Source organism: Ovis aries, chromosome 18, assembly GCF_016772045.2.
Source record: "Ovis aries strain OAR_USU_Benz2616 breed Rambouillet chromosome 18, ARS-UI_Ramb_v3.0, whole genome shotgun sequence".
In the NCBI taxonomy this organism is placed as follows: Eukaryota; Metazoa; Chordata; class Mammalia; order Artiodactyla; family Bovidae; genus Ovis; species Ovis aries.
This window is the reverse complement of record NC_056071.1, coordinates 65,437,965-65,465,842: the sequence shown is the minus strand read 5'-3', so window position 1 is coordinate 65,465,842 and position 27,878 is coordinate 65,437,965. Positions and strand designations below refer to the sequence as shown.

The 27,878-nt window shown below is 54.0% G+C and overlaps 1 protein-coding gene across 1 annotated transcript; it reads right to left on the bottom strand.

Annotated features, from left to right (window-relative positions):
* Window positions 1-953: 953 nt before the first annotated feature.
* On the bottom strand, window positions 954-27,878 carry LOC114109056 (exocyst complex component 3-like protein 4). Its single transcript, XM_060401531.1, is given in 14 exon segments — window positions 954-1,511; window positions 2,541-2,662; window positions 3,285-3,437; window positions 3,514-3,633; window positions 4,433-4,547; window positions 5,768-5,848; window positions 6,050-6,150; window positions 6,511-6,542; window positions 6,545-6,632; window positions 6,871-6,982; window positions 7,923-8,392; window positions 8,437-8,471; window positions 10,018-10,128; window positions 27,698-27,878. Coding segments are annotated over 14 exon segments (1,914 nt in total). The 3' UTR covers window positions 954-1,318.

The window sequence follows — 27,878 nt, the reverse complement described above, 5'->3', positions numbered from 1 at the left end:
GGCCTGTACGCGACCTCTGCTGGCCACCGGGCTGACTCGTGGGGTCAGGCTGGCCTGTCAGTCTCCTGCCGCTCCCGAGGGAAAGAGGTGCCCCTTGGATACCTGCCCGCCCCCCAGCGGCTATAGGACCTCAGGCCACCCGTGCTGGGGCCTGGGGTGAAGCAGCGCAGATCCCCATCCTGTGCTGGCCTCAGTTTCCCCAATGAGACTAGGGCTACCTGCCAGCGTCAGCACTCACACGCCCCGCCCCCACCCCACAACTGTTCCCAGGGCCTGGAACACCAACCTCTCCTCTTCCTCCTTCTGGCCCTGCCTCTGGCCAGGCTGTGCCTGGCACTTGCTCCTGATCCCCCAGGAAACCAGCAGGGGGTGCAGCTTCCATCAGCTCCTCCCTGTCAATCTCCCATCTCAGCACCCCGCTTTCTTGGAGAGCCCCAGGTTGCCAACGGGGTTTCCTAGCAGCCTTGCTTGCAGGCTAGAGCCAAATTTCAGTGCCACGGGTTCGAGAGAGAAAGATGAAGAGGGAGGTTTGTAGGGGTCAGGCTTGAGTATGCTGTCTAGAGCCAGGACTGGCAGGGTCCACCCCTCCACACACTCACTCCAGGCTGACACTTGCCCTGTGGTAGCACACAACTTTCGCTGCTGGGAAGTCCCTCGCACATCTAACCCAAACACCTCAAGCTGTAGAACAAGCTTTGGCCTTTCCTTATCTGCCAGGGTGCAGGCTGTGGGGCAATGCTCACTTGGCACGTGAGGCCAGGGGCCTCAGGGAAACCAGGGTCAAAGTTTGCTTTGCTCTGTAACCACGGCGGTGGGCTTTCCCAGTTCAGACTTGCCTCAGTCTCCCTGTTGGTACAGTGGGCAGGAAAAGGCAGTCAGCACAGAACCTCTGGCCAGCCCCTGGGTGCGTGGGGAGACAGACCTTCTGTCTGCAGTCAAGTTGGCCCCGCCTCTCCTTAGACAGATACCATTTTATTTCATGTTTATATTAAAAATAAATACTCTGTTCTTCATTTTCACATTGGGGTGGTGCCGGACAGTTAGGAACGGAGGCCTTCCCGGGTGGGCAGTACCAAAGGGAACTTCTGCACCAAACCCTCCTCCAAATGCCTGGAATGCCTCTCAGGCTTGCTGGCATGCCTGGCATGACCTCCCCTGGCCATCAGGAGGAGGAGGAGGATGGACGGTCCCCCATGGGGGGCTTCAGGCCTGGGGCTGCGCTGGGGCTGCCTCCCAGTCCCCGGCTTGGGGCTCGGTCCCTAGGGGCAGGTGGCCGCCTCTCCGTCCCCCGGGGCCGCCCCCTTTCAGGCCAGCAGCGCTAGATGCAGGTGACCAGCACGTCCACGCCGGTGCCCAACTCGATCTCCTGGAGGAGCATGCGGCCCCCGGCGGCCCCGGAGCCGCCCGCCTTGGCGGCAGCCCTCAGCACAGCCTGGGCGTGGCGCAGGAAGTGCTGGTTCCGACGGCGGCCCAGTCGGCGCAGTGCCAGGATGGCCAGCACGTGGTCCCGCCTGCAGAGACACGCGGGCCCCCGCTGCAGACTCGACAGCTCCAGTGACACCCCGGACCCCAGGGCGAGGGGGACCCCGCGGCTCAGACTGGAAGCGCTAGGGCACCCAGCATTCCTGGGGGTGCCTGGGTCTTGAAGGGTGCAAAGCTCGTCGGAGATGGGAAGAGGCAAGCCTGATGGGAATGGCCTCTGAGCCCCAGGCAGAGGTTCGGGAAACCTAGTGGACTTAGGGAGGCAGCAGGGCGCCGCGATACCCCGATGCCAGGAGCGGGGCAGGCACGGGAGTCAGAGCCTCTTCCCCTGAGAACCGTGCTGGGGAGCCCCGGCCCCCAGCAAGCAGAAAGGCACGTGGGGTGGGAGACTTGGCCCAGTGTGCCGCCCCTCCCGCCCCGAGCACCCCAAAGAGCTGGAAGCACTGTCTCCCGCAGCCAGGGAGGGCCGGCCAGCCTGCGCAGGAAAACCCCAAGGGGCCAAAAGGGGAACCTTCTGCCTATTCGCAGTTACTCTGAATCAAGGCCAAACAGATGCAGCGGGCTGGGATCAGAGGATTCTCTGGTGGGGCGGAGCGGGGCAGGGGACCAGGAAGAGGCTAGGCCTGGGCTTTCTGTAGCCTCCCCATCCTGGAATCTCCAAGGCCATGGAGAGATTCAGCTGGGATTTCCACGTGCTGATGACTCAGCACCCCCCCAACACACACCCTAGGATCAAAGCCTTCTTCCTGCTGGCAGGTCTCGGGGCTTCCAGAAAGGGCTTTCTCCTGGAGCTGGGGGCCTATGCCTCCCCTAAGACTCGCTGGAGGAGGGGCTCTGGCTCCCTTCAGACTCCAGGGACCACAAGACTGAATGAGGACGGTGAGATTAGAACACCGGGGAAGGGCAGAGACTATCCCACCAAGTCCCCCACAGCCTGAGGGTCCGGGGCCCGCAGGTCGCGCTGCTGGCACCTGTGCACGGAGGCCGGTGCTAGTCCGAGCCCCGCCCCGAGGCCCCTCCCCGTCTGCCATCCCCAGAACCAGCTCTGGGGTAGGAACCTGATGTCCGGGTAGCTTCTGATGAGCGTCTCCAGGTGCCGCCTGATGTCGCCTTTGTAAGTCTCGCCCAGTATGTCAGCCACGTATGGGATAGCTTGGCCCAGCCACGTGGCCTGGGAGCCCTGCGGAGACGCGGCGCGGTGGGCCACCCCCGCCCCCGCCTGCAGCCCCTCGGTGAGTGTCCGGTTTAGCCCTCCTGCAGCCACCACTGTGGCCCCACCGGGACTGCCTCCCGCCCCGCGGAAGGGGACGCCCCCGGCTCAGGGTTCCTCTTCCCTCCCCACCACAGGGCGCAGAGGAGGCTTTTCGTGTCTGCTCAGGCGGGTGAGCCCAGGCCCCGCGGGGAAGTCCAGCCTGGCATCAGACGGGGAGTCGGGGACCAGTGGCCCAGATGAGGGGTGTCTGTGTGGGCAGGACATGCCTGAGCTCGCTCTACTGGGGGTGGGGTGGAGGAGAGGTCCCACACAGTCCCCGCCCCTCAGACAGGGCTGCGACCCTCATCCCTTCCCTACACCCCCCACAAAGTACATGCAAATCAATGCAAATATATGCAACGTGTCTCCCCACCTGGCCCGGCCCCAGCACTTGGAGAGTGCCTCGAATCCTTTGCCAAAGCCCACACACCGGGGGGTCTCTAACAGCGGGGAGCTGAAATCAGACTGAGGGGTGCGCTGTTGGAGGGTCCTCGGGCTAGAGAACCCCCAAGAAGGCCAGCGCCCCAGGGCAGTCGGGTGATGCTCCTACCAAGCCCTGGAAGGTGCTGCTGATGGCCTGCACCTCGAGGCCCATCTTCTGGGAGCCGCTCCGGCGGTCCACACCCCGGAGCCGCTCGCGGGGTCGCAGCGCCTGCGCCAGGTACTCGCGGACAACGTAGCGGTGCACCTGCTGCAGAGTCTCCTGGGGGTAAAGGTCAAGGTCACCGGGAGGAGACCAGGGCACGCCCCCACCAGCGCCCGCCCCCACCCCCGGATACCTGGGCCAGGGGTGGGGCCATGTGCTCGAGGAGGCCCGAGAAGGCCACCACCTTGTCCATGAGGGGCTGCAGCAGGTCCTGGGTCAGCCAGGCCTTGGTGCACAGGGCCCTGAACAGCAGCTGGGGGCAGAGCGGTGGGAGTTTGCTGAGGGCTGACCCCCAGCACCCACTAGAGCCTCCCCTGGGCACCCAGGGCATGGCTCTGGACAGGGGCGATTCAGGACAAAGGGCGAGCTGGCATCAGGAAGAAAGTCTGGGGAGCTGACCCCCTTCTCTACGGTACCTTGGGGACAGCCCCTCTCCTGGCTCTAGACCTTTCCCTGATGAGAAAACTCTGAGACTGCCTCCTCCAGGCCGGCAGGCCCCGTGGGCATGGTTGGAGTTTGAGCCTCTAGCCAGCCCTTGCCTTGGGAGTCCTGGCGGCGCTTTGAGGGGCTGGATGAGGCACCATTCCCTGGATGCACCCGCCTTGTGGAGAGGGTCCTCAGAGAGTCTCAGAGTTCGTCTCTGAGAGGAGAGTGAAAGGGTTAGTCGCTTAGTCGTGTCCGACTCTTTGTGTCCGCATGGACTGTACCTCCGTCCATGGGATTCTCCAGGCAAGTGTACTAGACTGGGTTGCCATTCCCTTCTCCAGGGGATCCTCCTCACCCAGGGGTGGAACCTGGGTGTCCTGCAGTTATAGGCGGATTCTTCACCAGCTGAGCCACCAGAGAAGCCCAGGGCATGAAGGAAGAAGGGAATTGTTCCCAACTGTTCTTGCTCAGCTGGGAACCTGTCTGGGTTCCCTGCCTGCCCCCGAAACACCACCCCAACACGCCCCTACGGTAAATGAGTGCTGTGACTTGGGCCCCCGGGCTCCAGGACACAGGGTGCACCTACTGGGCAAGGAAAGTGGGGAGAGAAGGGCCCACCCCCTCACCTGCACAGCGCCCTGCAAGCCCTGGAGCAGCCGCTTCTGAAAGGCTCGGGCGGCAGCCCCCAGGGCCTTCTCCAGCTCTCCAAAGCTCTCTGGGAACTTGGCCAGAAGGTGAGTCCTGGGCAGGGGGAGGGGCCAGGATTGGGGAAAGTGGGCAAGGGCTCACGGCCTGGCATACAGTCGTGAAGGCTGGGTGCCACCCCAGCTCCAATCACTCAGACTATAGTGTGAAGGGCAGCCCCCTGGGGTGGCACAGTGGAGAAGCCCTGGGAACGGTCACGTGAGGGGGCGGCAGTGCGCCCGGGAGCCAAGCACGGAGGGGTGGGCCAGGGGAGTGTCGAGGTCCCACCGCATGGCAGGGCCCCTGTGGCAGGGCTGAGCCAGACCTCATCCCTCCTGGCAACAGAACAGTGCGGCACAGCCCCTCCTGGCACAGAGGCCCTCCTCAGACGCTCGGGAGAGTCGCTCAGTCGAGCCCGACTCTGTGACCCCATGGACTGCAGCTCGCCAGGCTCCTCCATCCATGGGATTTTCCTGGCCAGAGTACTGGAGTGGGTTGCCATTTCCTTCTCCAGAAAGGCAGGGACACAGAAAGGCAGGCTAAATTTCTACCAGGGCTTGACCAGAGATGGCCTACACCAGAGTCCCCTGTGCCCAGGACCAGCCTGGCACGGTCTAGGGACAGAAGAGTGTTAGTGAGCCAGCGCCTTATCACGGTCGTGCTTTGGGTTCCCAGATCCAACAAGTACTGCCTGCGTGACTGTCGACCAGCAGCAATGCCGTTCTGAGCCCCCACACTGCATTCCCGTCTGTCTGTGGGGACATCACACCATCAGCAGTAGCTGATGCGTCTTCAGTTGGGGGACACTATGGCTTGGCCTGGGGCTGAAGGCTCTGGCAGCCCACAGGGGAGGGCCACTGTCCCCTGGAGGTAGAGGAACCCAGGCTCCGGCACCAGCAAGGCCCTGGGGTTTGGGGAAGGGGCGGGGGGAGTGTCAGGGCAGGCTTCCAAGAAGAGAGAGGGTCCTTCAAAGTAAGAAGGCTGAGTGGGATGAAGGGAACCCTCGGTGGCAGGGATGAGCTGGGCAAGGATGCTTGGAACCTTGGCCTCTGCTCAGCCTTGAAGCTCCCCGCGTCCCTGCGAGGGCCTCAGTTCTGCGGGGCCAAGAGAGGACCCCACGGAGTGGGGACGGGGCGGGGCCGAGCACGGAGACGGAGTCCCCTCCGGAGGCCTCCGGGCAAGGCCACCAAGCGGCCGCAGGGGCGCTGTCTGCGTCGTGGTTCCCAGGGCTCGCGCGCCCCCTGCCGGTCGCGCCTGGCACCGCGGAACAAACCCACCTGAGCTCCTCGCAGGCATTGATGCTGGCGCACACGTGAGGCTCGCTCACCGCCCCTGATTCCAGAAAAGCCTTTTCGAACCTGGGGGGCGGGGTACGCAGGGGCCTTGGAGATTCTCCCCGGCTGCTGAAACCCCGAGCCCGCCCTCCAGGCTTCTCCCTCCCAGTTGTCTGGAATCTCGGATTCCAAGGTAACGGGATGGGTGGGTCCTCCCCAGGGACAACCAGTGTCCACACCCTGGCCACCCCGCCCACCACATCCCGGCCCAGGATTCGCCCGCACCTGTGCAGGAAGAGCCCCAACGCCCGCGCGCAGATCCCCAACATGGTGGCCTCCAGTTCTGCGGAGATGGCGCCGGCCGCCTTCACGTGCTCCGCCACGAGCTGCGAGCGAACACGTCTGAGTACTGGATGCCTATGGCCCCAGCGCCCACCTCGTGGCGCAGGGACGTCTCCACACTCCCCGCTCTGCCTCCCAGTCTCGGCTCCGACTTCGAGGGGCCCCGATTTCCAGAGGGTCAGCCCTCCCAGCTCCGCACATCCACAGGGTCCCTCCCCCAAGCCCGCTCAGCTGGGAGCCGTGGCCTGGCTCTCCCAGCCTGGTCATGAGACCCGAGGACTTGTGCCCGCGCCCCACGTGGGGCCTCAGGCTCCCGTTCGATGGGGAGAGGCGGTTGTGACTGTGCCTTATAAGAGAGTCTCCACCGCCAGAGGCTCAAACCCACGGCCTTCCCTCCGGCGCACCATGCAGACGTCGAAGGACAGCGGCGTGTGCAGAGGCCCTGCAGCTTTTCGGGGGCCTCCGCAGCCGCCCAGCGACTCTGCTCCAGCTGCAGGATGCCATCGAAGCAGCTCGCGATCTTGGTCTGTGCGGGCCAGGGAAGGGGCAGCGGTGAGACCCTCCCAGGAGGGAGACCCCCTACCTCCAAGCCCTAGGGCACGCCCTTGGCGACAAGGGCACCCCTGCAGGGACACAGGCCCACCCCGAGGCCGCAGGGCGCAGAGAGGCTCGGACCATGTGCACTGCGCCTCCCTACCCCGCTGGCATTGACCACCCTCTACCTGGACCCCGCCCACTTCGGCCCGGCCCCGCTCCGGTCTCACCTCCGGGAAGCTGGTGTAGTCGTCTTCCAGTCGGGCCCAGAAGTCCAGTGCCAGGAGCGGGAGCAGTGGCTCCGAGGGCAGAGCCTGGTCCTGGGAGCCCAGGAAATCAGGACTAGAAGGCAGGGCGGGGCCTGAAGGTCTGGGCGGGACTCTGATGCGGCCGCGGCTGCACCCACTGCCCTCTGCCTTGGCTCAAAGCCTAACGCCATCGCTGTGAGGCCCAGAATCTGGGCTTCCATTCACACGCCCAGCACCCCAGCCCGCCCTCCGGGATTCCGTGCCAAACGCCCATCCACTCGGTTTCCCACCTCAGGATTTCCTGGCTAAGCAGTCGGCGGAGCGTGCCCCGAAAGCATAAAGGCAGTCCGGATGGACCTCGACCAGCTTGCTTCGGGAGTGACCTCCACCCTCTCGCTCGGGGTTCACCCAAATTGAGCTCTAAACGCCCCCAGGACCTTGCAGTTCAGGGTCCAGCTAGGATCCAGCCCACACCGGGGAGGGCGCCTGTCTGCAGCCACGCAGAATATTAAGGAGCCCAGCACTTTGGCGCCCCTCCAACTGCCCGCCTGCCTGGGGAGCTGGGGAGCGCTCAGGGGCACGGGGGACCCACCCCATCACGTTCTGCAGAGCCCTGAACCGAGGTGTCCATCCAAAGCAAGAGTGGGGGTGAAAGCCAGCCCTCAAGAGCGCGGTGAGCCGTGGTTGTGTCCAGCCTGGAGGGGGCGCCCTTGGCCAGTTCACTCAAAGGCCCCGTGTGGACTAGGGGGGACTCCCTGGGCTCGCCGCCTCGGAAGCAACCCCGCCCATAGGGCTTTCCAGCTTCGGGAACCCGAAAGGGAGAGCACCAGGGTCTGGGAGGGGGAGGAGAGAATGTCAAAGGGCTCCCGGATCTCGGATCTTGGGTGCCTAACAGCCAGCACTCTCCCGGGGAGGAAAAGGAGGAGAAAGGTGCCCTGTGCCCTTCAGAGCAGGTTCCCGAAGGCCTTGCGGGCGGGCAGTGCCAGCCCCTCCTCGCCCTCGCCCCACCCCCCGGCCGCCGGCCCGGGCCTCACCTGCTGTAGACGTTGGCGGCCCAGTCCAGCAGCACGTAGAGCTGCTCGAAGCCGCGGGCGTCGTGCGCGAGCTCCTGGAGGCGCCCGGCCACCGCGCCGTGGAAGGCACGCAGGTAGGCCTCCCACGCCGGGAAGCCGGCGGCCGCGTAAGCGGGGTGCACCTCCCGCTGCACCTTCTGCAGGTCGCGGCGAACCAAAGCGCCGAGCTCGGCCAGGAGCCGCGCCAAACGGGGACAGCGTCGGCCGCCCCTGGGCCTCCCTGGCGCCCTCCTGCCGCAGGGCTTCCTCCCAGTACTGGCGCTTCTGCTCAAAGCGGAGCTCAACGGCCCCGAGGAGGACGTCCACCCCTTTCCTTGGATGTCCCAGCACTGGACGGGGGTGGGGTCAGGCTGCAAGGGGCTGGCCCAGGCCACCGGGGGCTTATCGAGGCCTTGTAGCCCACAGGGAAGGCTGTGGGAGGGGCCTTGGTTCTATATTTAACCAGGGGCTGGAGGCTCCTAACTCCGATTCTCACCCATCGATCTTCTCCCCGCTGCCCCTCGTAGAGGACTGGGAGGGAGTCTCCAGGGCGTGGGGGCTTGGGCGCAGGGCCCTCACCACCCCCAGGCTCCCTCAGGTTCTGCTCACTCCCCACCCCCTTTCAGCCCCTCCTGCTGTTTCCTGGGGAAAAAGAAGAGAAACTTCTTGGCCTGCTGGGACCTCCCACCCTCCCCACTGTGTAAAGACAAGTTCAAGGTGGTGGGGGGCCAGCAAGTTCTCACTTCAGCCCAGGGAACTAGGGCCCAAAGGTGGGCAGGACCTGCTGAAGTCACTGACCAACCAGCGGCTGAGCCACCCCCCTTTCCCCGGCCACCCCTATAGGGAACAAGGTATAAAGAACGTTGAGAAGTGCTTGCAAACGAGACTCTCAACCAGGGCTGAACATTCTTGCAAACGAGATGTTCAGCTAAGAATCCTGTTTGTTCCCATGGGAAAAGAACATTGCTTGCACACAAGGATGTTTCTCTGATTCCTCGAAAGGAACAGACCCTGGGACAAAACGGATTCTAAGTTGATAAGGAAGTTCCCCAAAACAAAGTCTTAGCTGCAGTAAATAAGTCAAGGTAAAGGTTATCTCGCCCTGCGCCTGCGCACTGTATAGTCTCTGAATCATAGTGCTTGGCAGCTTGCCCTGTAGGTGGTTGTGCCAGGGATATAAAATAAAGCAGCTGTAAGAAGCAAGTGTTAAAATATAAAGATTTAAACCACTCTGCAGTGTTGGTGTTTCATTCCGTCGCCAGCACACCCCCCTTTCCCTGGCCACCCCCACCAGGGGGACAAAGGCCAGGTTGGAGCCAGCACCTGACCCTTGGGTGATATTGGGCCCGAGCGGCCTCTCTGCAGGCCTCAGTGTGCCTGGGGTGATTGACACCAGGATGGGCAGGGCCCAGCCCCTAATTCACCCCCCTCCCCACACCTGCCAACAAGATGTCCCTCCAGGGGACAGACATTCAGGGGGTTGCCGAGGCCTATCTTCCTCTCCCAGAGGCAGCTCAGCAGCTGGAAGGAGGGTGTCCCGAGGGAGGGGCCGGCCCGGGTGCTCGATGCAAGCCTTATCAGCCCTGCCCTGGCCACAGGTCGTGGTTCCCCCAGATGCCAGGACTCAGGGACCATGCCCTCAGGTCAGCCCCGGCACAGCAGGGAGCATTGTGCCAGCGGCCCTCTGACCCCGCCGCCCCCCACCTCCCACAGTGCCCCACAGCGCCCAGCAGGGGCAGGAGTGGTGATGAAGGAGCCATTCCAGCGGGGCCCAGCCTGCCCTGCTCTGGACTCTGTCTCCAGGGAGTGTGGGGGTAGGACAAGCCAGCCTACCTTGGTTGGCAAGAGCTCACACCTAGTAAGCACCTACTGTATGCTCGGTCCATGCCTGGCACTGTCAGATCCCCATGACAACAAAGTGACAGGGTGTCATTCTCCCCACTTTATAGATAAGGAAACAGGCTCAGAGAGGGGCAGGGTCTTGCCTTAAGCCACACAGCTCAGGGGTGGGGAGTCAGGACCAGCCCAGGTCTGGCTAGGAACCTGGGAGCAGAGGCTGAACCCTGTCTCCCTGTACCAGCAGCCCAGCGTTGCTGCCCAGGGAACCCTTTCTTCTGGCAGAGGGTCTGAAGATGGGCAGGCTGCCAGATGCCAGGAGTGGCATCAGACTTGAAGTTCTCCAGGAAGCCTAGGGGAAAAATCTGGGGGAAAAGGGGCAGCTGGCAGCTGGGTCTCATGGGAGGTAACAGAGGCAGACACTTGAAACCCAGCCACCCTGCCTGACCACCTCGTCCCAAAGCCCATCGAGGCCCCCTGGTGTTCCCTCTGCCCCCTGCTCCCTGAATCCTGCTTCAGCAGCTTCCCAAGTCATTCTTGACCTTCAGGAGGCACCAGTCAATCAGGTCACTCTCCTGCTTTAAACCCTTCCGTGGCTCCCCACAGCCTGGCATTAGAAGCCGCCCTCGCCCCCCATCAAGGTCTGAACTTCCTCCAGCCTCACGCCCGGGCCTCCTGGGCCTGCACCCAGCCCGGCTCCCGGCTTCTGCTCAGGCAGCTCCTCCTCCCAGCCTCTCCCTCTGCTCCCCAGCGCTGACCTGGATTTCAGAAGCTGGGGTGCAGTCGCCTCCACCTCCCAGCAGTCCGTGGGCTGCGCTGTGCCGCCTGCCTGCTCATCAGGCCTGGACTGGCTCCCTGGAGATGGGGCCTCCTCACTGGCCTGGGAACCTTTGTCCATCCACCCCTCCTTACTGCCCAGAGACAGCCTGCGGGGGCAGTGAGCCTTCAGTGTGAGGATCACCCCTGCCTGTGCGGGCCCTCTCGGGTATCAGGCTGGTGTCTTCTGGGCTGCAGAGTCCCTGCTGACTCTGCCATGGCCCCGTCCCGGGCCTGCCTCCCCAGCCATGGGGCCTCTTCCTGGCTCGCTCTCTCTCTGTTCTGTTGCCCTGAGTGTTCAGAGGCCCTGGCCCCTGCACCTTGGCCTCAGCTGAGCTTCAGGAGCCAGGAGATGCAGGCCTGGGCTGCGCCCTGAGGCCCATGTTCTCCAGGTCAGGGTATCGCGCCCACTGCAGGGCCAGTAACAGGTGTGGGAACACCACCCAGAAGCCATGCTTACTGGAAGCTCCCACCTGAGGCCACCCTATCTGTGACCAAGTCACATCTGGGCTCCCCTCACCACTGGGTATCTCCACCCTAGCTTCTACCCGCTTTCCCCAGGCCTGCTCTCCTATAGCAGCTCTTCCCAGGTATCCCATCGCAGTCCCGATCTTTCCACCTCCCCAGGGCCTGGGCCATCACCCCATCCTTCAAAGCTCCAAAGTAGCCACCTGGGGCAGAGGACTGCGTCTCCCTCGTACCTCCCACCGGTCATCCCCCCCATTGCCTGGTCACAGGTCCTACCTGTACTCCTTCCTAAACCCCCTGGATTTCATCCTTAGAGGGGTCGGGGGTCTTGCCAAAATATAACCCTCCCTTAAAGCCCTTCTCTGCGGGTAAGATTCTTCTGAAATAAGGAAGAAGACAAGCGTGTGTGCTCTCAGCATTCAACATTTGCCTGGAAGATCTAATTAAGTCAACAAGGCAAGAAAAATGAATAAGAGGTATCAATATTGGGAAGGACCTGATAAAAATGTCAGTATTTGGAGGGGATGGATTACCTGCTTAGAAATAGCTTTCTTAAACTCCAGAAAAGCCTATTTTTAAAAAGTTTTCCCTACTTTCTTCATTTGAAGTCTGAATTTGGCAATAAGGAGTTCATCATCTGAGCCACAGTCAGCTCCTGGTTTTGTTTTTGTTGACTGTATAGAGGTTCTCCATCTTTGGCTGCAAAGAATATAATCAATCTGATTTCGGTGTTGACCATCTGGTGATGTGCATGTGTAGAGTCTTCTTTTGTGTTGTTGGAAGAGGGTGTTTGCTATGACCAGTGCATTTTCTTGGCAAAACTCTATTAGTCTTTGCCCTGCTTCATTCCGCATTCCAAGGCCAAATTTGCCTGTTACTCCAGGTGTTTCTTGACTTCCTACTTTTGCATTCCAGTCCCCTATAATGAAAAGGACATCTTTTTTGGGTGTTAGTTCTAAAAGGTCTTGTAGGTCTTCATAGAACTGTTCAACTTCAGCTTCTTCAGCGTTACTGGTCGCGGCATAGACTTGGGTTACCATGATATTGAATGGTTTGCCTTGGAAACGAACAGAGATCATTCTGTTGTTTTTGAGATTGCATCCAAGTACTGCATTTCAGACTCTTTTGTTGACCATGATGGCTACTCCTTTTCTTCTGAGGGATTCCTGCCTGCAGTAGTAGATATAATGGTCATCTGAGTTAAATTCACCCATTCCAGTCCATTTTAGTTCGCTGATTCCTAGAATGTCGACGTTCACCCTTGCCATCTCTTGTTTGACCACTTCCAATTTGCCTTGATTCATGGACCTGACATTCCAGGTTCCTATGCAATATTGCTCTTTACAACATCAGACCTTGCTTCTATCACCAGTCACATCCACAACTGGGTATTGTTTTTGCTTTGGCTCCATCCCTTCATTCTTTCTGGAGTTATTTCTCCACCGATCTCCAGTAGCATACTGGGCACCTACTGACCTGGGGAGTTCCTCTTTTGGTATCCTATCATTTTGTCTTTTCATGCTATTCATGGGGTTCTCAAGGCAAGAATACTGAAGTGGCTTGCCATTCCCTTCTCCAGTGGACCACATTCTGTCAGACCTCTCCACCATGACCCGCCCATCTTGGGTTGCCCGGCGGCCATGGCTTAGTTTCATTGAGTTAGACAAGGCTGTGGTCCTAGCGTGATTAGATTGACTAGTTTTCTGTGAGTATGGTTTCAGCGTGTCTGCCCTCTGATGCCCTCTTGCAACACCTACCATCTTACTTGGGTTTCTCTTACCTTGGGTGTGGTGTATCTCTTCACGGCTGCTCCAGCAAAGCGCAGCCGCTGCTCCTTACTTTGGATGAGGGGTATCTCCTCAATGCCACCCTTCCTGACCTTCAACGTGGGATAGCTCCTCTAGGCCCTCCTGCACTGGTGCAGCCACTGCTCCTTGGACGTTTGGTTGTTCCTCCCAGCCACTGTCCCTGGCATCGGGCGCAGGGTGGCTCCTCTTGGCCGTCGCCCTTCGGGCATGGGATCCTCCCGGTGTCTACCCCTGACCTTGTACATGGGGTAGCTCCTCTCCGCCACGCTTCGTGCACCGGCCGCAGCCGCCTGCGCTAGGTGTCATTAAAGGAAAAGAAATAGAAACAGTAGAAGTAACAGCATCAGTTCAGTTCAGTTCAGTCGCTCAGTCGTGTCTGACTCTTTGCAACCCCATGAATCGCAGCACGCCAGGCCTCCCTGTCCATCACCAACTCCCGGAGTTCACTCAGATTCACGTCCATCGAGTCAGCACTTAGGTCACCAAACTGAGCTGACAACCTACATCCAGACTTAACAGCGCTGGGAAGTCCCTCCTTAACAGCAATCTATAGTCCCAACTGGGAGAGGGTCCTGGGTGGTGTGCCCACCCCACGGGTGAAACTTCCAGTCGCCATGGTGGGGGCTCCTGCTTATATTCTCAGGCCACAAATGGATATCATCATCAGTTTGCAGGGCAAAAATGCAGCTCTGGTTTTTTCTTTAACTTTTACAATGCTCTTTGTTTTACCTAGTGAGTCATAGGCCTTCTTAGACCCCGGGGGCTGGCCCGGCCCTCAGGAACTGAAGAGATTCTGAGACCCGCTTCCTTTCTCACCTAAAGTGCCTCTTGGCTTGCTGGTAACAAGCGGCGTGCTTGCAGACGGACATGCAGTCCAGGCAGGGTCCAGGCAAGGTCTGAAGTGGGTAGAGGCCTGCTTCCCTACATGGTTGGGGTTTTTTTTGTTTTTGTTTTTGTTTTTTTTTTAACTATTTATTTGTTTATTCTTACTTTTAAATTTGTTTTGCTTCATCGAGTCTTAGTCACAGCATGTGGGGTATAGTTCCCAGACCAGGGATCGAACCCAGGCAACCTGCATTGGGAGCGCAGAGTCTTAGCCACTGGACCATGAGGGAAGTTCCTCTCCTGCTGAGATCCAGCCCTTGCAGGATCCAGGGGTACCCTCAGGATGAACAGTGTCGGTGAATGAATGAATGAATGAATGAGAGAGGAAAGAATACAAGCTGATATTCCTTGTTTTACACAGAAAGGAAATAAAGCCCCAGACAAGGGACTTGCTCTGTTCACGGAGGCCACAGGTACCCTCTCGCCAGAGTGAAGACGCAGAGCGCCTTCTAGCGGGAAAGAAGATGCAGAGTGCCTTCTCGATCGGGTCTTCGAAGCCCAGGCAGGAAAGTGAATGCAGAGAGCCTCTATGCTCCAAGGGATCAGCCTGAAGAAGAGGGAGGGAGAGAGAGAGAAAGAATGACATGGGGTGACCAAGCTTCAGTGAGCAAGGCCCATAACTTTATTTTCAAAAGGAACTTTTATACCTTGACTTGTACATAGAGGGAAATGAAAGATGCAAAGTCATGCAGAGTCAGCCCAAACATTACATCTGTTTTGTCTTTATCAAAACCGGGATTTTTTTCTGCATACCTTTCCCATAAACAATGTTGTATACATTATCTTCTGGCCTTGGAGGCCTGTGAACATTTTATGGCCCTCTTTTGATAAAGGCTGCCCAACCAGAAAACTTACTTTTCCTTGAAATGTTTTTTCTTTATATTTCTAATCTATGTCAGCCTCAGAAAGTATTAAACAGAGTTACATTCTCACGGAGTAAAGGTGCAGTGAGTTACAACAAAGAAAGAACCAATTAGCTCAAAGGTCCGATGTGGTTAATTCCAAGGTTACTGCTTGTTTTTCTTAAATTCCAACTACATTAACTGTTGCACTCCCAAGTGCACAGGGGATAAGAGATATGGGATCTTAGCAGCAAGCATTGGCTCAACACTGAAATCCTACACCAGCACTATTCTAAAAGCTTTTAACTCTTTGAAAGGCTCTATATTTTTAGAATGTTTAGGCTTCCTGTGCCACTCACTGTTGGGAGGCTGTGAACAATCAGAGGCATAGCTGCAAGAGTCTGGATAAACCTGTCAGGCAAGCTATAAAGCCATCAGCAGGGTTTGATTTGAAATACTCCTTTCATGTCCAGGAGACTTATTCGCAAGAGCCCTAAATTGATTTTCTCCAGAAAAAAGGTGGTCGGGGATAGCCCCCTGTTAATGTCAGAAGAGTTGATGAAAGGCACAAAATAGACAGATTCTGGTTTGGGGGTAGATGCTTGAGCAGATCCAGGGGGGGCCCTCCAGTCCTGATCTACCTTGCCTATCAGGTCTCCTCCACGTGACCTTGTCATGGGTGGGATGTCCTGTGCTGGCTCCCAGCATCCTCCCTCTTCTGAAGCCTAAACAAGACTTACCTCCATTTTAATTTCCCTAACAGTTTGTCATTACATAGATTTTGCCCTTCCTCTGCACAGAATTCTTGGAGAGAAGTTAAAAAGTAAACGTGCTAACAATTTGCTAACACAGCCTTAAAATAAAATTCATTCAGACAAATGTAAAACACTTTATTTGTGCTCAGTTTACTGACACAAGTGTCTCCTGAGACTAAAAATTACAAAACTGGCAGACAGAGCTCAGTTCTTGGGTCTGGGTACACAATTAATACCCAAGCAATGCAGGAGACTTCTCCAGGCATTCCTACAGAGATCATAACTATATTTGGAGCGATACAGGAAGGGCCACAGCTGCAGTTCAGGGCTGCAAACAAGCTTTCAAATATGTGGAACTTCAGTGAAAACATGAACTAGAACTCTCAGAGCATTCTCTGCATATTATCTCATCTATGCAGCCGTGTCCTACGGTGCCTCCTCCACCAGGAAGCAAAGTGTCAAAGCATGAGTATGCCAGACAGGGAGGAAGTTTGCAGAGAAGTAACCACTAGTTTGAGGCTCAATTAGTCTCCCTTTTTATTCTCTTTGTGTGTTAGTCCCTCAGTCGTGTCCAACTCTCTGCAACACCATGGACAGTAGCTGGCCAGGCTTCTCTGTCCATGAGATTCCCCAGGCAAGAATACTGGAGTAGGTTGTCATTCTCTTCTCCAGGGGATATTCCCAACCCAGGGATTGAACCTGGGTCTCCAGTATTGCAGGTAGATTCTTTACGACCTGAGCCACTAGGTTAAAGGCATTAATCTGGTAATTCTGAGCTCAAAAATTTACTCATTACAAATACAGAATGTGATTAAGAAAATCATTTATATTTTTAAACACTATCCCTTGCATTTGGGCCATTATGATAATCTGAGAAAGCTAACGGGCTGATTGATAGGGACCAGATTTCACACTGGTGGGAACAAATGAGCACCCCTGTTCTCTGCCCATGATCTTGGAGGCCAAGGCATTGGCACAGGCCAGCCCTCTACCCAGCCAGTACCAAGGCCCCCATCTGGGGACATTCAAGGTGGCACAGGACCTCACTGTAGCTTCCAGTGCAGGCTAGTCTCCACTGGATCTGAGTGCACACCTGGTCCACCTGGGCCTCGCTCTCTGCAGTGACCTCCAGGCCTCAGCAGTGGCCCTAGCAGGCCAGTGTGTGCCCTGCAGTCAGCCCCTCAACTCCCCTGCTGAGGCCTCCACTATCACCCACTGTGCTTGCCAAGCTCCATTGGCCCTCCAAGGCATGAAGGGCTCATGGAATTCTATACTCTGTTAAACTACCATTCAAAAATGAAAATATTTTCAGAGAAACAAAAATGGAAAGTGTCAGTAACAGACTGAGTGAAGCGTGCACTTCAGGAAAACGAAACTGGATCCGGAATGAAGATTTAAGAAGAATGATGACCAAAACAGATGAGGCAAGACTCAAAGAAGTCAGTGGAGGAGTGAGTCTGGATGACTCATTATTTCAGCCTAATAGACAGCAGCATATGCAGATGACACCACCCCAATTGCAGAAAGTGAAAGGGAACTAAAGAACCTCTTGATGAGGGTAAAAGAGGAGAGTGAAAAAGCTGGCTTAAAACTCAACATTCAAAAACCTAAGATCGCGGCATCCAGTCCCATCACCTCATAGCAAATAGATAATGGAAACAGTGGCAGACTTTGTTTTCTTGGGCTCCAAAATCACTGCAGACTGTAGCTACAGCCATGAAATGAAGACGCTTGCTCCTTGTAAGGAAAGCTATGACAAACCTAGACAGCACATTAAAAAGCAGAGACATCACTTTGCCGACAATGTTTCATCTAGTCAAAGCTATGGTTTTTCCAGTAGTCATGTATGGATGTGAGAGTTGGACCATAAAGAAAGCTGAGTGCCCAAGAATTGCTGCTTCTGAACTGTGGTGCTGGAAAAGACTCTTGAGAGTCCCTGTGAGAGCAAGGAGATCAAACCAGTCAATCAATCCTAAGGGCAATCAACCCTGAATGTTCTTTGGAAGGACTGATGCTGAAGCTGAAGCTCCAAATATTTTGGCCACCTGATGCAGGCTCCAATACTTTGGCCACCTTTTCCAGCTGACTCTTTGGAAAAGACCCTGATGCTAGGAAAGATTGAGAAGAGGATAAGGGGGCAACAGAAGATGAGAAGGTTGGATGGCATCATTGACTCAGTGGACATGAGTCTGAGCAAACTCTGGCAGACAGTGAAGGACACGGAAGCTGGCTTGCTGCAGTCCATGGGGTGGCAGAGAGTTGGACATGACTTAGTGACTGAACAACAACAAAGGGAAATGGATTTTAAAATGATTGCCTTCATGAAACAAAAACAAGATGTTATAAAAAAGGAATACTAGGGACAAAAACACTTAGAAATGAAAGATATGATGATGGCAGAAATAAAACTGCAATGTAAGGCCTAGAAGATAAAGTTGAAGATCTCTCCCAGGAAAATAAGGATAAAAGGTCAATAACTAGAAAAAAGTAGGAGAAAGGAAATTAACAGAAAACTCCACAAGACCCAACATGTGAATAACAGGCGACCAAAAAGGCTAGAATAAAGAAATCAGAGCTCATAAAGAAATAATACAGGAAAGCTTTGGAGAGCTGAAGGACCCAAGTGCACCCCCCCAGAAAGACCCCCAAGGAACACTAAGGATGAACAAATCTCACCAAGGCGTGGGGATCACAATGGTCTCAGGCTTCCCCTGGTAACAAGAGCCAGCAGACATCCGAGTCAGGCCTTCAAAGTTCTGCAGGAAAATGACTTTTAACCTAGAATTCAATACCCAGGTAAACTGCCATTCAAACACAAAGGAAGAAAAGGCATCTTCAGACAGTTTAGTTTAGTTTAGTTCTCAAAAAAGTTTCTCTCTGATGGACTGTTTCCAGGGAAGCCACCAGAGCATAAGACATTCAGTTCAGTTCAGTTTAGTTCAGTTCAGTCTCTCAGTTGTGTCCGACTCTTTGCGACCCCATGAATTGCAGCATGGGGGAATTTGCTTTAGGATCAGCAAAGTCCTAAAGCAAATTCTGTCAGAATTCCCTGTCCATCACCAACTCCCGGAGTTCACACAATCCCACGTCCATCCTCTGTCGTCCCCTTTTCCTCCTAACATAAGACATGGGGTCCCGGAATTCCCATTCAACAGAGGAGAGGCACAGAAAGAAGTCCCATGAGGAATGAAGAGAAACCCCAGGATGGCAGCGAAGCAGCAGGCCGAGAGAAGACACAGCCTCAAGTGGAACAGGGAGATGCAAGGCTCTACAAGGGCTGAGTCATTGCAGACGGTGACTGCAGTCAGGAAATTAAAGACACTTGCTCCTTAGAAGAAAAGCTATGACAAACCTAGACAGCATTTGAAAAAGCAGAGCCCTTTTGCTGACAAAGGTCCGTCTAGTCAAAGCTATGGTTTTTCCAGTAGTCATGTATGCGTGTAAGAGTTGGACCATAAAGAAGGCTGAGCACTGAAGAATGATGCTTTGGATCTGTGGTGTTGGAGAAGACTCTTGAGGGTCTGTTGGACTGCAAGGAGATCCTAAAGCAAATCAGTCCTGAATGTTCATTGGAAGGACTGAAGCTGAAGCTGAAGCCCAATACTATGGCTACCTGATGTGATGAGCTGACTCATTGGAAAAGACCCTGATGTTGGGAAAGATTGAAGGCAGGAGGAGAAGGGGACCACAGAGGATGAGATGGTTGGATGGCATCATGGAGTCAATGGACAGGAGTTTGAGCAAACTCTGGGAGATGGTGAAGGACAGGGAAGCCTGGCGTGGTGCAGACCATGGGGTCACAAAGAGTTGGACACAGCTTAGCGACTGAACAACAACAAAGATATGGGGGAAAGACGTGAGCTTCCATGCTCTCTCCCAGACCCCTGGCCAGCTTTGGGAGTGGTCTCAAAGGTCCAGTGCCTCGGGATTGCATGGATCGCTGGTGACATAGCCCGTGGCTTTGCTCTCTTAGGTTAGCTGGTCCTCCCCAGAGTTGGAGAAACATTTTCTATAGCGTAGTTTTAACCTTATTTCACTCTACTCGAGAATGTAATAGTTCCTTAGTCATTTTATGAATTCCACATCTAAGTGGTTTCCAATAGTTTGCCTTCTTTAGCAGTTTAAAATAACTGCTGTGTTTTTATCAGGAGTCCATGAGCATTCCAGGGACTAATTCCTCAAAGATGATGTGATATGTGTGATATATGTATATATCATATCTTCTTTGGAATCTAAAAAAAAAGTGATACAAATGAACTTATTTGCAAAACATAAGTAGACCCACACACATAGAAAACAGACTTATGGTTACCAAAGTGGAAAGGTGCCCGGGAGGGATAAATTAGGAGCTTAGGATTAGCAGACACACACTACTGTATATATAAAACAGATCAACAACAAGGTCCTGCCATACAGCTCAGGGATCTATATTCAACATTTTGCAATAACCTATAATGGAAAGGAATCTAAATATATATTAAATCTATACATCTGAATATCTATATATGCGAATCACTGCTGTACACCTGAAAATAACACAACTTTGTAGATGAACTAGACTCAATGAAAACCAGCTTCGTTAATTAAATAAAAGAGGTCACCGGGTAGACCAAGGCTGACTGAAGCCTTGTTTTCCAGTGATTTGATGAATAACAGTTCTGAGTTGACTTTTAGGATCTGCACCAGATGTCCCCACAAAGCAAGGTGGGAGTGATGGGAGCTTTTAAAAGAGGAGACGTCCCAGCTGTTGGTGGTGGCTGGCGTTTTTCTCCCTGTTGTCAGCCCCAAGCACTTAGCAATTCCTTCTGCTGGGGTCTCGCATGCTGGAGGCTATTCCAGAGGAAACAGGGTCTTCAGCTGAACAAGCTGTGCTTCAGTCCTTAACAGCATCCAACAACGGGACAGTTTGTAAGGAAAGCCATACCCTACAGATGTTAAGTTAGATTTTATTAGTAAGCGGAAGCATGATGTATATATAAGATGCATCGAAATCCTAAATGTCCAGCTGGAAACAGTTTTATGAAGTCAGCTCCTCCTGTAATCAGGACCCCAGAAGCCCATATCAGGACTGCTCACACCTCTGCTGGATCTTCAGCTTGAGCTTCTAAGACAAGGCACGTGGCTTCAACTTGAATCACAAGCCGACTAGAAGGCTGGCCCTGGGTGCGAGTTACAGAGGAGACTTTCTAAGCATTCAGGGCTCAGGCCAGGACAAATGTCTTCCGTGCCACCCTGAGATGGAGCTCTCCGCCTCAGCCCACCCTCCCACCGAGAGTCCAGTCCTTCCTGGTTGGAGTCTCAGTGCTAACCTCGCCCAGGTCCCTCCCGGCCTGCTTTCCCATCTCTCGTGGCCGTTGCAATGGAAAAGTTTTGGTGCCCTGGACGAGCAAACAGCCCCAGGGCCTGTGGCATCAGTGCTACCCAGCACGCTGGTTGTCAGAGTCTTTTTCATTTTTGGCCAATGGACTTTTCTCTTTAATGGGATCCCAATTAAGGATTAAAGGACTTTTGTTACAGTTCATCCAAAATTTCTAAATTTTTCCTCAGGAGACTTCTTAGGGACCCCATTCCCCTGGACTCTGGGGTGGCCTGTGGCACGGGTCTTGCAGTGGCACCTGTATGCTGTGTCTGGATGATGGCCGTTTGGCAGAGGAGCCTGGGGGTGGGGGGCCTGTGCATGGCCACTGAAGCCCCCCAGCCCCAAACCTGCCCTTTCTCTGCAAATGCCAGCAGCCCACAGTCCACGCTCCACTGCTTGTGAGTCTGCAGAATTTCACGAATGCACTTAAAGCCTTGTCCGCTGATTGCGCTAGCACAGCCCCAGCTGGATGAGATCTGGAGACCCTCCCCCACAATTCCCCAGCAAGCCAGGAGCCCAGGTTTCAGGCCTTGGGAACACAGGAGTCAACAAGGTCTTTGGATGAAGCTGTAGTTGGAGAAGCTCACAGCAGCGCAGGAGGCAGGCCCAAGGGAGCAGCCTGTGAGGAGGCCTGTTTCGAGACCTGGCATCAGGGACTTATCCTCCTAGGCCACGTGAGTCGTCAGAATCCCCAGGGCAGGGCCAGGGTGCAAACTGGCCTCAGCCTCACCTGCAGGCTCTTCCGACTCAGTGGCTGGCTAGACCTAGTTCTGGGCTCTGGAGGAGCCCCTGGGCTTCTGGAACACGGCCCAGCACTGGGCCCCCACAGCAACGAGCAGCCCCAGGGTGTTTCCAGGGGCAGAGGGTGAACACAAAACCACTGAGTCATTTCTTCAGGTCCCCCATACTCCTGGCACCCAGGGGGAAGGCAGAGAGCCTGACTTTAGGCAGAAGTTGCCATTGCAAATCTCCAGGCAGTGGCCACACACCTGTGCCATTGCCAAGTGGTGGAATTCAGTTGGTGGTGAACTGCAGAGTTCCACCTCTTAGTGTCTGGTATGTTGGGGTTTTTTTAGCTCTCAAAACTTGAAAAACTGGTTGGAAAGAAAACTTTTCACTGTCTCATCTTCCTTTTGAAGCAGAAGTTATCAGTAATTTCTGCCAGTTACGAGTTGAACAGAGTCAATTCAAATTTTAAAGGACAGGTCCCCAATACCTTTAAAAATTGCACCAAAGACAAAGAAAATTAGGGAAAAACCTGACCAAGGAGGTGGAAGACTTATATGCTGAGAACTCTAATCTATTAATAAAGGAAACAGAAGATGATTCAAAGAATGGAAAGATAGCCCATGCTCTTGGATTGGAAGAATTAATATAGTTAAAATGGCCATGCTACCCAAAACAATCTATAGATTTATTGTGATTCTTATCAAATTACCCATGACAGTTTTTACAGAACTAATAGAAATAATCCTAGAATCTATATGGAATCATAAAAGACCCAGAATTGCCAAAGCAATCCTGACGAAAAAGAACAAAGTAGGAGGCATAACTCTTCTAGACTTCAGAGGATACTACAAAGCTACAGTAATCAAAATGGCATGGTATTGGCACAAAAGCAGACATAAGGATAAATGGAAGAGAATATAGAGCCCAGAAATAAATCCAGACACTTCTGATCAATTGATCTTCAACTAGGGAGGCAAAAATATGCAATGCAGAAAGACTGTCCCTTTAGCAAGTGGTTCTGGGAAAGTTGGACAGTTGCATAAAAACCAATGAAGTTAGAATACTCCCTCATAGTATACAAAAAGTAAAATGGCTTAAAGACTTAAACATGAGACAAGACACCATAAAAGTCCTAGAAAACAACATAGGCAAAACTTTCTCTGACATAAATTGTAAAATGTTTTCTTAGGTCAGTCTTGAAGCCAATAGAAAAGCAAAAATAAACAAATGGAACCTAAGAAATTGGCAAGCTTTTGCACAGCAGAGGAAACCATACACAAAACAAAAAGACAGTCTACAGACTGGGAGAAAATATTTGAAAATGACGGAACCAACAAGGGCTTAATTTCCAAAATACAGAAACAGCTCATACAACTCAACAATGACAAAACCCAAAGAATCCAATTGAAAAATGGGCAGAACAAAATAAACATTTCCGCACAGAAGACATACAGATGTTCAACATTGCTAGCTATGAGAGAAAAGCAAATCAAAACTACAATGAAGTAGCTTCTCACTCCAGTTAAATTGGCCACCATTAAAAAGTCTACAAATGACAGATGGTAGGGAGAAAAGGGTGGAGAAAGGGGAACCCTTGTACAAAAACTCAGCAGTGGCCACAGGACTGGAAAAGGCCAGTTTTAAGACGGTAGGCGTTGAGAGAGGGCATCAGAGGGCAGACAGACTGAAACCGGGTGGGCAAAATATTGGAGCTTCAGCTTCAGCATCAGTCCTTCCCGGGAATATTCAGGGCTGATTCCCTTTAGGATTGATTGGGTTGATCTGCTCACTGTCCAAGGGACTCTCAAGAGTCTTCTCCTACACACACGCACGTGGTGTGTGTATCTGAATCACTTTGCTGCACAGCAGAAATTAACACAACGTTGTAAGTGAACTAGAATTTTTTAAATAAGAAGATAGGCTCCCAGACTCTATTTAAAAACAGGCTGGCTTCTCTGGTGATGCCGTAGTTAAGAATTCACCTGCCAATGTGGGCCACACAGGTTCCATCCCTGTTCTGGGAAGATCCCCCACACCTAGGAGCAATTAAGCCCGTGCACCACAACTCCCGAGCCCACTCTCTAGAATCCACGAGCCTCACAACTGATCCCACAGCCACTGCAGCCCGAGTGCCCAGAGCCCCTGCTCTGCAACAAGAGAACCACTGCGATGAGAAGCCTGAGCACTGCAGCTGGAGAGGAGCCGCCGCAACTCGAGAAAGCCCAGCCGGCAACGGAGATCCAGAGGCGCCAAATGAAAAAATCAGTAAAGCCAGCAAAGAAATCTTTCAGAGAAAAACAGGCAAGAGGACATCTGGTCTTATTTAAGATGGAAGAGCAAGGACCAGGTTTATCCTCTGACCTAATCAACTGAAAACCTCAGCAAAGCTAGCGGACAACAGCTTTTAAGACACTGGGCATCAGGCCGTGAAGATAACAGACAACTAGGGAGGTGTGCCCTCTGCTGTGCACGCGAGCACCAGCTGGAGTATTTCCAGGACAAGAAGCAAGGCCGAGACCCGGTGTCTCCTGAGCGGAGTCCAGGACTAGATGCAAGCCCAGGACCCGGCGTCTCCAGAGCGGAGTCCAGGAACCACGCGCCGGAGCCCACAGGGCGGAGTGCTGAAGAGGAGAGAGACACAGAGTTCTGGAGGCCTGCAGAGGCTGCCCTGCAGTGTCGGCTGAGCCCCAGTGAGCACGAGCCGGGTCAGGATGGGGTGGGGGGCCGGTGATCTACCCGAGGCTGGGAGAGAACCACCATGAGGACAGGAAACAGCAGCAGCTGGCGCTCACACAAGGTGGAGGGTAGTCGTTTGTACCATCAGCCACAGTAGGCATGTCTCAGCTCAGGAGCAGGGAAATTACCCCAGACCAAATGCTTCTTATACCCCACCTGTGAAAAGTGAAAATGTTAGTCACTCAGTCAGGTCCGACTCTTTGCGGCCCCTGGCCTGTAGCCTGCGAGGCTCCTCTGTCCATGGGATTTCCCAGGCAAGAATACTGGAATGGGGTGCCGTTCCCTTCTCCAGGGGATCTTCCTGACTCAATGATTGAATCGGTGGCTCCTGCATTGCAGGTGGATTCTTTACCATCAGAGCCACCAGGGAAGCCCTGGACCCCACCTAACAGAGCTTAAATACAAATCCCAAAAGGATCAGACTGTTTCCAAGTAACTCAACTGCAACCAGAACAAATACCAAGAATATTTGCAGGATGTAGAAATATCCAGCACCAAACGGTAAACTTCACATGGTCTGATTTCCCATCAGAAAGTATCAGGCATGCATGAAATAGGAAAATAGAAGCATAAGGAGGAGAAAAAGCAGCCATCAAGATGGACCCATAAATAATACAGTTGAAAGAATTAGTCGGTAAGGATGTTGTCACACAAAACTCAGTTGTCAAAGATATACGCCCCCCAACCCCCAGTGTTCACTGCAGCGCTATTTACAACTCTCAGGACACGGGCGCAGGAGGGGAAGGGGAAGCCAGAGGCTGAGATGGCTGGATGGCAGCACTGACGCCATGGACATGAGTTTGAGCAAGCTCTGGGAGACACTGAAGCACAGGGAAGCCTGGCGTGCTGCGGTCCACGGGGTCCCAAGAGCTGAACACGACTTAGTGACCGAACACCAAGAAAATTAAACAATGAAACAATTTAAACACTGAAAAAACCCAAAAAGTTGACAACAATAAGAGCCTACTGTAAAGCACAGGGAACTCTATTCAGTGCTCAGTGGTGACCTAGAAGGGAAGGGAATCCAAAACACAGGGAATATCTGTGTATCTGTGGCTGAGTTCACTTTGCTGTACAGGAGACATTGACACAGCCGTGTCAAGCAACTGTATACTCTTTTGAAAAAAAAAAAACAATGGTCTACACTCCTGTATAAAAGGTAGAAATTGTGGAATTGGTTTAGAAAAACAAGACCCAACACTATGCTACCTACAAGAAACCCAGTTTAAATGTAAAGACACAGCAGCTTAAAAATAAGAGGAGGGAGAGAGATATGCCACATCAAATCAAAAGACAACCAGTGTGACTCTTACAACATCGGGCAAGATAGATTTCAGAGAAAAGAATATTATCAGAGACAGAGGACAAAGGAGTCTATTAAAGAATGATGATTCTGGGCATACACGCACCTGTCAGCGAGCTGCAAAATATCCCATAATGAAGCCAAAACTGATGGAGCTACTGAGAGAGAGAGATGAACTCACACTTAGAGCAGGACGTCCCAGCACCCCTCTTTCAATGCAGGGACACAGAAATTCAGGAAGGAAATAGAAGACACGACTAACACTATCAACAAGTTTGACATTCATAGAACATTCCTACCAACAACAGCAGAATACACCTTATTGGCAAAGGCACACAGAACATTTGCCAGGAGAGATCATATTCTGGGCCATAAAACAAGTGTCAAAAAATTTTAAAGTCATACAAATATTTAAGTCATACAAAGTATGTTTTCTAACCAGAGTGGAATTAAATTAATAAGCAATAACAGGAAGATTTCTAGAAAAAACAATCCTCAAATATTTGGTAATGAAAGTCATGCTTCTGGGACTTTCCTGGCGGTCCAGGGAATTCTGAGTAACTAGTAAACACATGCTATGATGTTACCCTAGGTGCCACGGTGATCAGAATTCTGCTTGTAAACAGGATACAGTGTTCCCAGCATAAATAAGGCATAAGGACTGACCCATCTTGAGGCAATGGGTAGCCTGGGAGAAGGACACACACAGACCTCCAGCACTGGCTGCTGCTGGGACCTCAAACGAAGCTTTTAAAATGACACCTATCCCCTTTGATATCTGGGAAGGTGTCCTGGGAAGGTGTGCCTTGAGCAGGGAAAGGGGCACGTTCAAACCTCCCTCGACGGCTCCAGCCTGTCAACTACAAAGTGGCGTTTGCCAAGGTGGGTCAGTCGGCAGAGACTCCACCTGCAACGCAGCAGAGCTGGGTTCCATCCCTGGTCAGAAAGGTGCCCCGGGAAGTAAAAAACCGACTCCAGTATTCTTGCCTGGAGAATCCCATGGACAGAGGATCCTGGCAGGCTAAAGTCTGTGGGGTCACAAAGAGCTGGATGCAAGTTGGCAACTAAACCGCCACCGTCGGCCTCTCCAAGGATTAAGTCATGCCCTGCTGAACCTGCTGACCTTCAACACCCCCTGAAGGCGTTCAGGGTGCAGAGCGGAAATGTGGCGCCCTCTGCTGGGGTGGGGGGAACTGCCAGGACAGGTCTTCACATAGATCCGGAGCCGATTTTATGAGCCCAGTTCTTGTATCTCCCCTTATCTGGAAAAGCACTAAAGTCCCCCATGGTGACCCCTGTTCCACGTGACATGCAAGGCTTCACGAGACCAGCGGAGACTTTCCGGGAAAATACGCGCGCCCTGGCGTGTATCCCCCTTCACCAGAATCATATGAATCCTGACCGTCCCCCTTTCTCTTTGGAGCAGTCCCTCAGAGCTCTCTGAGGGGCTGGCTCCCAGGCTGCAGCCCTCATTTTGCCCCAGATAAAACTTCACTCGCAACTTTCAAGCTGTGTGTTTCTTAGTGACAAGCCCTAAGGGCTCCTACTGCTCTGGGCACGATGGGCCCAAGGCAAGTGTATGTCCGGCACTGGGGAAATGGCCCATCAGCCTCTCAGGAGCGGGTGCAGGCCCGTGCTCCAGAGCCCCCTGGAGCTGGCATTGTGGTGGCATTTCCTCCAGAACTGAGCAGCAGAACAAGCTCTGGATGCCCCTGTCCTCAAAGTCAGGACCTGCCCCCTCCCCCAGCCCTTAGGAGGACTGCTTACTGTATACGCTGGGCAGAGAGCCCCAGGGCCCTTGCTCAAAGGCCACGGATATGCGTGTACCTGCCGCCTTTGGACCTGAGAACTGTCCTACATCCGGAGCTTGCGAAGGACCGTGATTTTTCCACAGACGAGCCAGTTACCATCAGCCTTCTGCTTGCTGGCTCTGGAAGCTGTTAGTGTCCAAAATGCCACCTCATCGCGCACACGACCCTCTCCTGACCATCACCACGGGCCCCACCGTGCCATGACTGCCGCCGCGGCCGGCTCTTCATCTCAGCAATCATGTCCATCCTGGCTCCGACGGTGAACCCAGGGCAGCCTCTCCTGCCAGGCGCGGTCTGCAGACGGCAGCCATCCCCCAGGCTCTAACAGGTGCCGAAGCCCGTCCAGTTCACTGCCTGACACAGAGCCCTCTCCAGGACACCAGGTCTGGTGGAAGCTCTCCAGCCTCACCTTGCAGCCCATCCCGCAGGGCCTTCAGCTCCGCTCCCTCAGTCCTCTGCCAAAGAGGCCCCGGCGTCTCCACCTCCTTACTGAAGGCTGCTGTCACAGGCTTCAAGCCGCCGTCCCAGCGGTGAATGTTGACTGTGTCCTTGCCAGGCACTGAACTGGAGTCCCGGTTCAGTGACTCCAT